Here is an 8,250-nt window from a genome sequence, read left to right on the forward strand (position 1 = left end):
GGCAGGCTCGGGCCTTCCCTCGGCGCCGCCTCGCTGGGGACGGCAGCGGGGCGGGAGGGGGGATCTCTCCCGCTCAGCGCCGTCAGCTCCGCCGGTGAAGCTGCCCCAGGGTCTCCCTCGCGCTTCTCTGAACTAGCTCTGGCCTTTGGGCAGCTACGCGGCGAGTCCCGCCGGCTGGCTAACGCACCTGGCAACCGCCCTAGCAACCGGCTAGTTGCTCTGCTTGTAAAGGTTAGCTTGGGTCTGGTCAGAGGAGCAGCCCGTCTGTAGGAAGGGACGGGAAGGCGAGGTACAGGGAAGGAAGGACTGGATCAGCCTTTCTGCAGCACCTGGTCGGAGAGCCTCCCGCGAGGGAGTGGGAGCAACAAAACTTTTTAGAATGGCGGCAGGTTGGTTACAAAAGAATGGCTAGTGAGCTGGCTGCTACCCAATGGCTGGATTTGTAATTAATCTGTTAATGCAGGTGGTTGTGATCAGAGTAGTTATTTAATAGGTGCTTTTACAGAGACATTACAACTCGCTCTGAGACTCTCTTGTAGCACTGTAAAATTATTTTAATGTAGGAGTGTGTCCCAGTTACAGAAAGGAAAAACTTTTTATGGCATCAGACTTACATCATGCACATGTATTTCTGTAGCAACATGTTTTGAGCTTGGTTGGTTCTGTGCATCATTCAGATTATTGATGTGTGAATAGATTGGTGAAATAAACTGTATATACTCTAGATAGTAACAAATTTTATGTAAACCACTTGTTATACAGAAAATGTTATCCAAAATTCTGCTCCAGTGTGTCCTTTAGGTACAAGTCAAGGTCTTTCTGTGTGGTAGCTGTCAAGGAAACGTTTTTTGATCAACAGTTCTTGGCGTAATAAAATGCTGTAATAAGATGTTTTCTGTTAGTTTTCTATAGGACTAGTGACTTGAACTGGCTCATGAGAGACTGGAGAAGTGCCAGAGCACATGTTCAGTGTGCAGGAAGGAGGGGGAATATGGAATAGCAACCTTTTTCTTCTGATAACAGGACTGTTACAACCTTAGTTTGTAGTGACCTTGGGTTAATTATACAGCTGTTTTACAAAAAGATCTGGGGCTGAATGGAACCTCAGAATACCATTTTAGTAAGCTCAGTTTACTGAACTGGGGTGTAATCACATTTTCCTAGACCACTGCTGGTAGATGTTTGTCTAACATTCTTAAAACTTTACTCTGGTATTGACATCAGTGGTTGCTGTCCCTTATCTACATTAAACAGACCCAGGCCTTTAACTTCTTGTTTTAGGCTATGTTTTCTAACTCTGTTCCTATTTATGGAGTAGTCCCAGTTTTCTATCACCTTACATCTGTTTCTGGGGTTGAGATTCTGTCAGAATGGGAGTATCCAGGAAATTTCTATTCCCTGTTGGCCTTGGTTAGGTGCAGGGCTGTAAAATGGAAAAGGGAATGATGAGTGCTGTAGGTCTGGTCCTTTGTAAATAACCAGATTTGGGAATATCAAGCCTGTACCTGTTTGTTTGGAGAACTGGGTTTGGTGGGGTGTTTTTCCCCCCCCAAGTAAAACAGTGGCTTCTGTCCTGACCAACAGCTCTTGGTTCCAATGACCTTCTCCTCTTCTTCCACAGAAAGTGTTCATCATGTTGGGCTCTGGGTTCAAGGCTGAGCGCTTGCGAGTCAACCTGCGTCTTGTCATCAACCGTCTCAAACTGCTGGAGAAAAAGAAGAGTGAGTATTTGAGGGGGCAGGTGTGATGCAGGGTGCTTCTGGGGCTCAGGAGAGTTGAGAAGGTTCTTCTGGAATCAGGGTATTTTCATGGGTGAGTGTGGAGTTGCCTTTTGCTCTTCCTTGCTGGACCCTGGCCTTGCCATCTGCCCGGATGTGTGAGTGCCTGGAGGAACTGACTGGCTATGTGGCTTCTGTCCATCTTCCTGGCAGGTGTCGGGGTGCTATTTATGGGGTGCATGGGGTGGTAGCTGTGGGCTGTCCGTGGGGGGACATGCCGGTTTGCCGTGGGGGCCCTTTCCTGTGCTCAGTGTAGCAGGGAACTTCCTGGGTGCTGTGGGAGGCTCTCCCCACCCATGCTGTGCTGTCCTGCCCTGCCCAGACACAGATAAGATTCATGGTTCTGATTGACTCTCCAGGGAAATTGAGGGTGTAGTAGTGTTTTTAGCAGCTCAAAGCCCACTCCTTTCTCCTGTGAGTTAGTGTGTTAGGACCTGGAGAGTGTCCTGCACTGCAGAGGCTTGATGAAGGGGAGAGAGGAGCTTTGTGTGTGGTGGGGACTGTGGGCTGGTACGGAGGCAGCAGCCCCTGCCACCGTGGTGACTGGCCTTGGGGATGTGTGCTGCAGCCGAGCTGGCCCAGAAGGCAAGGAAGGAGATAGCAGATTATCTGGCAGCTGGCAAAGATGAGCGTGCCAGGATTCGTGTGGAGCATATCATCCGTGAAGATTACCTTGTGGAGGCCATGGAGATCCTGGAGCTGTACTGCGATCTGCTGCTAGCCCGCTTTGGCTTGATTCAGTCCATGAAGTAAGCTCTGGCCTAGGGGGTATCCTGTGGGAGAGGGGCCAGGCCCCTTGGGCTCAGGGAGGGGTACAGCTGGGGGCAGGCCTGGGATGCAGAAGGGCTCCTGTGTTTGTCTCGGTGTCCTAGGGCCTCCAGAGACCAATTCCTCCCCAGGTAGGAGAGTCTCTGGGGCCCAGCGTAGAGGATGGGGACTTCTAGGCTAAGCAGCCTGAGGGCAGCAAAGACTAGGTGCTTGATGTGGATTGTCTTCTCTTGTCCTTAGGGAGCTGGACTCTGGCCTGGCAGAAGCGGTGTCTACACTGATTTGGGCTGCACCACGACTCCAGTCAGAAGTGGCTGAGTTGAAGATTGTGAGTAGGGTTGTTTGAGGGGTGTCAGTGTGTGTGGGGGTGACACTGCCAGAAGCTGGTGGCGGCCTTTGTCCAGGACTCTGTTGTTAAGGCAGAGGACAGGTTTTTATGGGGTCTGAGATAACTCAGTATTGGTATCCCTAGAGCACCAGGGGCAGCTCAGCTGGGAGGGGGGCAGGCAACTCTAGGGGCTACAGCAGATGTTCAGCGTGTGCTGGGGGAAAACAAGAGTGTGCACGTTCCCAGAGTTTCTCTCCTGCTGCAGGTTGCTGACCAGCTGTGTGCCAAGTACAGCAAGGAGTATGGGAAGCTGTGCCGGACAAACCAGATCGGGACAGTCAATGACAGGGTAATGAACTGGTGGAGCAGCTGCAGCTGGCAGAACAGGCATGCCTGTTGTGGCTTTCCTGTGGCCAGTGGCTGATGCCTGTGGCTCACCGCAGAGCAGGGTGGGCCAGCTGTGCTGCGGGGGGCTTGCCCGCGTTGGAGCGCGGTGCTGGGGTCCCTGTCAGCAGGGGGCCCTGCTGTGCTGGCTATGCACAGAGAGGAGCAGAGCACGTGCAGCCCCGGCCCGTGGTGGCCAGCAGACTCCTTGGCAGCGCCGTGCTGGGAGGAAAGGCCTCGCTGGGGTTGCGCCATGCTCCCTGCAGCGGGTGGCCCTGACAGGGTTAGAGCTGGAGCTGCCCCGCTCCCACTGAGTGTCCTGCACCTGTCTGTTCCAGCTGATGCACAAGCTGAGCGTGGAGGCGCCGCCCAAGATTCTGGTGGAGAGATACCTGATCGAGATCGCCAAGAACTACAACGTGCCCTACGAGCCTGACTCGGTGGTGATGGTGAGTGAGAGAGTCTGCAGGGAGCTCTGTGTCCTGTCGGTGCTGCACAGCACAGGCTGGGGCATTGCAGCAAACTCGGTGGTGTCTGTGCTCTGGTATCTTACAAACAGCACAGTCCCTGCTCCTTCCCACAGTCATGCTATAGCCCGGTTCCCTCGCAGATTCCCATTAATTGATATCGCCGTGTAGCTGCTGTGTGTTCTGTGCCTGTTGTCCCATCTTGTCCATGACAAATGCTGTGTCCAGTGCTGTTCAGAGGGCTGTGATCAGAACGGGGGTGTGTTGGTGAGCAGAACTCTTCCACCCTTTCCAGGCTGAAGCCCCTGCAGGTGGAGAGGCAGATCTAATTGATGTGGGATTCACGGATGATGTGAAGAAGGGTGGCCATGGAGGGGGAGGAGGTGGTGGATTTACAGCCCCGCTGGTCGGTCACGATGGGCTAGTGCCCATGCCTGTGATGATGCCGATGCCCATGCCAACGCCGAATCCGCCCTTCTCCTACCCGCCTCCAAAGGGACCGGTAAGTGCCTTTGCTTTGAGCATTCCTTTTTTCTATGGAAGACCCCGATTGTGGTGCTTAGCCTGGTGCCTGCTGACTGGGAAGTGTCTGTACCTGAGGGCTTGATGTGTCAGGAGCCATCGTGTTGGCGTGAGACTGGGGCGGGCGGGAAGCTGCTGGCAGTGCAGCTGAAGCTTCATGTTGTTTCTTGACCGTGGAGGTTCCTACCCCTGTTCTCCAGCCAGCCCTCTTTGCCTTCAGGGAGCAGAGGAGTCCAGACTTAACTCCTGAGGCAGTCTTCTGACTGCCAGGCTTTTGACCAGTGGTTGGAGCTGCACTTTGAGGTTGGTAGGCTGGTAGTGTGCCAAGGTTCAGTCCAGGGAATCAGGTGAGTTTTGTGGGATGGGAACAGCACAGAAAAATGCGGAAGGACCCTGCCTGCAAAGGAAGAGGACCAGGCCAGTGGCTCTGGGAGGTGATTTCTTGCAGGGGTGGAAGGTGGGAGCCAAAAAGAGCACCCAAAATTAATTTATGGGATATCTACGTAGACTGGGGAGTGGCAGAACAGTGGGATGACCTGGAGTCTTCATACGGTACCAGCAGTGCTGCAGAGTCTTCTTGTGGAAAAGCTGGGCCAAGTATCAGCTGGCTGAAGGCCCAGGCATAAATATGCCAAGGACTCGTGCCAAGTCTGAGTCTTTGTGGCACTGTCATGTTACAAGGAAGGGTAACACAAAGCCTCGGGTGAGCCAGAGACCTGTTCTGTGATACTGCACTCAGGAGAAGTGGCTCAGGTGTGCTTAATGCAGGGTGTTACCTTTTTGTCCTGGTACTTCTGAGGTCTTGAAAGGTGAAGTATGCAGTCATGCTGGTTCTGCAGAGTAGCTCACAGTCCTGTTAGCTTGGTCTGGTTGCTCTTGGTGACTACATCTGACTTGAGAATCTTTTCCTAGTAATTGTAAACTCTCAGGATGGACACTTGCAAGCATTTATCTTACACTAATTTCTCTGACTCCTGTAGCAGCTGTAGGTGCATTGTGTCCCATGGTGGCTCTCCCAGGTGTGTAGTCTGGTGTGTGACTGTAATCTCTCTGTACAGGAGAACTTCAACGGCCTGCCAGTGGGGACCTACCAGCCTTTCGCTAACATCCATCCACCGCCGATCCCAGCAACCCCGCCGACATACGAGTCTGTAAGTGCCTGAGCGGAAGCACTGTTGTAGGCAGCCCAGGGAACCTCAGAAAGAGTGCAGCGGTAGCCACAAGAGACGCAAATGTTCATTAAGCACAGGGCTGGCAACCTTTGGAGCTTTTGGGTGGTGCTTGGTATTGGTTCTGGGTGTGGTGAATCACTGAGTGCATGTGACAGGAGTGACTGGTGAGGGGGAGTTCCTCATTCAGCTGAGTGTTTTGGCCGCAAGGGAAAGCCAAGATATATTTTACTGCATTGTTAAAATGGTGATACACAGTAGAGTCCACAAATTCTATTTTTTGGACTGTGAAGGGTTTATCACCATCAGTCTGTTTAGTTAACAGCTTTTGAACTAATTCATAGTAGCCTGGGTGACTGTTTTGGCTGACCGGATGGTGTATGTTTAAACACTCTTCCTTTCCCAGATCTTTCTTGGTCCTTGGAGATGACAAAGGGGAGGCTGGAGTCTTCTCCTGTGCTGGTGTATGTTTTTGTTGCTGCAGTTCACAATCCTGCCTCCCATTTTACTTTGTGACGTGCTTCTTGTTTCTGCAGTATCTTGAGTAGGGGTGGGTGTAGCCAAGCACCTGTGTGTGCTCACACCTGTAGTAGCTGCACAGCAGCTGTTGTGTCTGGGAGATGTGGGCACAGATGCGTCTGGGCAGGGGTGGGTGTCCCTGACTGCAGCCTGCCAGGAGTGAGGAGTTGTACCAGCACAACCAGCTGGGCCATGGGCCTTTGTCCCAGGTGGGCCGGGACATGAGCAGTGTCATTTTGTACCTAGCCAGTGGCTACAAGGACCTGTTTGCTGTGTGTGAAAGGGAGGAAGCAGCGGCTGAGATTACATGGGTGAAGAGGGCAGTCTTTTACCACTTAGGTCCTTGATAAGTATTTCAGACCTGCCAGCAGATAACGCTCTGTTTATCTGGTTCCAGAATGTGCCCAGTGAGGCTGTTTGGACAGGGAGGGAGGGAAAGTCGAAGCACTGCCTCCTTTTTTTGGGAAGAGGGGCAGATTCTCGTGAGCATGCTGGAAGCTGGGGCTGCCGCTGCCCTGGGGAGGGGCAGGGTGTGCATCATTCCACAGGGGTGCGGCTGCCTGCAGCCATCCCGCACACCCACACGGTTCTGTGACGGCAGCGGGGAGCAAGTGCCACGCTAACAGAGAGTCTCTTCCAGATCGATGAGCCTGATGCTGACAAGGAGGCTTCTGCGCCGGTGCCCGGTGAGTGTGGTGGGAGGGGAGGGAAACTGCGGGTGGCTGGGGCTGTGGTGAGCCTGGGTCCCCATGTCCCTGCGAGGAAGCATTCCGCAGAGGGGAGAGTGCACAGGGTGTGACAGGATTTGCGCTGGGAGAGGACTGATAGAAATGTGCCTTGTAGTTGGATTGTAATGAAATTCTCCCACCTTGTACAGCGCGATTCTGCTCTGTGTTCTGAAAGCACTCGTTATCTCTAGGACTTGATAAGGGCCGTGAGGGTTTTTAAAGGGATTTTAGACCTTCACCCTAGGTCCAGCCAGGATTTCTGGTGGTGCAGTGTGGCCCTCTGGGGAGCACTGGTGTGTGCTGAAGGAGGTGGGTCTGGGCATGCTGCGTCTGGCCGTGTGCTTCAGTCTGGCAGCTGGTGATGGCTGCTGATACACCTGGCATGTGTCTTCAGGGGGTTGCAGTGGAGAAAGTGGAACCCCTGTGGTGCAGCCCAGCCCGTAGCGGCGTGTGGGAGTGTCAGCCCGTGTCAGCCCGTCTCAGCAGGCAGTGCAGGGGCATCTCATGGTGTCTGGGGCGGCTCTGGGTGGGGTCACTAGCCCAGCTCTGCCACGGCTGCAGCCCTGTGCAGCGTGTGTGCCGCGTGGTGTGTGACCGCTGGGCCTATTCCGAAGGATGCGTTGGTACTGCCTTCTTGGTTAGTGTAGCTCTGTTTGACCTGGTGAGTGTCTGATGAGGGTGAGCTGAAATGTTACTACTCTCAACAGGGCCCGGGCCCAAGTCAGAAGCTTCTCCTAAACCGAGAGCTGGAGCTCCTAATACCGTCAGTAACTTTGTGCTGCCTGAGCTGCCATCTGTGCCCGATACGCTGCCAACAGCCTCTGCTGGCGCCAACTCTTCCACCTCTGAAGACATTGACTTTGATGATCTCTCTCGGAGGTTTGAGGAGCTAAAGAAGAAAACATAAAACCGATGGGGCTACAACTCCAGTGTGAGGCAGGAGTGGTGATGGCTGCTTCTCTCCAAGACAGACTTCCCTTTGAAACTTGTTTTTTCTCTATTAACCTCTGATGAATGCGCGCTCTTCTTGAACTGTTCCTGCTGTACTTAAACCAAGCGCTGCCACTTTCCCCATCTTTGTTGCTCCGGGAGGTGAACTGTGGGGAATGTTGTGAGATGGGTGCAGGGACCATCCCTGGACCCTGGGGGTGGCTGCACAGGAAAGCTCTGCTTGGCGTTGTCACGCTGTTCCTGGCTGCCCCCTGCCTGTAGTGCCTCCCCTGAGAAGGGAGGTGGAGGCTGGGACGGGGCTTTTCCCCCTCTAGCATCGACCAGGAGCGGCCGTGGGCTATGGCTGATTGAAGCTGTTGGGCAGGCTGCGGCCGAGCCGGCTCCACGAGCATGGCGGTGAGGGGACGCTGCCCGGCCCTGCCCTGCGCCTCTGCCTGCGCCGCCCCTTCCCCTCTCCCTGCCTCCGGCTGCTCCTGGTTGGGGTTTGCCCGACGTCCTCCTCTTTGCTGCCCCGGGGACCGACCCCTCCATGGCCTCGGCGGGGGGGAGGTCTCTGCAGGAGGGTGTCGCCAGGCGCTTTGCTGATGCTGCTGGGAGTGTGGGGGGGGCGAGCGGAGCACGGGCGGTGTGGGGAGG

The 8,250-nt window shown here is 54.3% G+C and overlaps 2 protein-coding genes across 5 annotated transcripts in view; one reads left to right on the top strand and one right to left on the bottom strand.

The window, feature by feature from the left end:
- ZNF821 (zinc finger protein 821) overlaps positions 1 to 8,250 on the bottom strand; it is a 34,848-nt gene that overhangs the window by 11,335 nt on the left and 15,263 nt on the right. The window lies entirely within an intron of this gene.
- IST1 (IST1, ESCRT-III associated factor) lies at positions 14 to 7,735 on the top strand. 2 transcript variants are annotated; one of them, XM_026857105.1, is made up of 10 exons: positions 14 to 231; positions 1,585 to 1,721; positions 2,347 to 2,527; positions 2,787 to 2,874; positions 3,140 to 3,223; positions 3,597 to 3,707; positions 4,021 to 4,227; positions 5,306 to 5,398; positions 6,576 to 6,621; positions 7,371 to 7,735. In XM_026857105.1, the coding sequence occupies exons 2-10, from the start codon at positions 1,634 to 1,636 to the stop codon at positions 7,568 to 7,570; spliced, it is 1,098 nt and encodes a 365-aa protein (XP_026712906.1). In that variant the 5' UTR covers positions 14 to 231; positions 1,585 to 1,633; the 3' UTR covers positions 7,571 to 7,735. The 2 variants fall into 2 exon arrangements, with proteins under 2 accessions (XP_026712906.1, XP_026712905.1); XM_026857104.1 differs by having other exon boundaries at positions 1,622 to 1,721.

The sequence above is a fragment of the Athene cunicularia genome, assembly GCF_003259725.1.
Source record: "Athene cunicularia isolate RWA chromosome 11 unlocalized genomic scaffold, athCun1 chr11_part2, whole genome shotgun sequence".
NCBI classification, from domain to species: domain Eukaryota; kingdom Metazoa; phylum Chordata; class Aves; order Strigiformes; family Strigidae; genus Athene; species Athene cunicularia.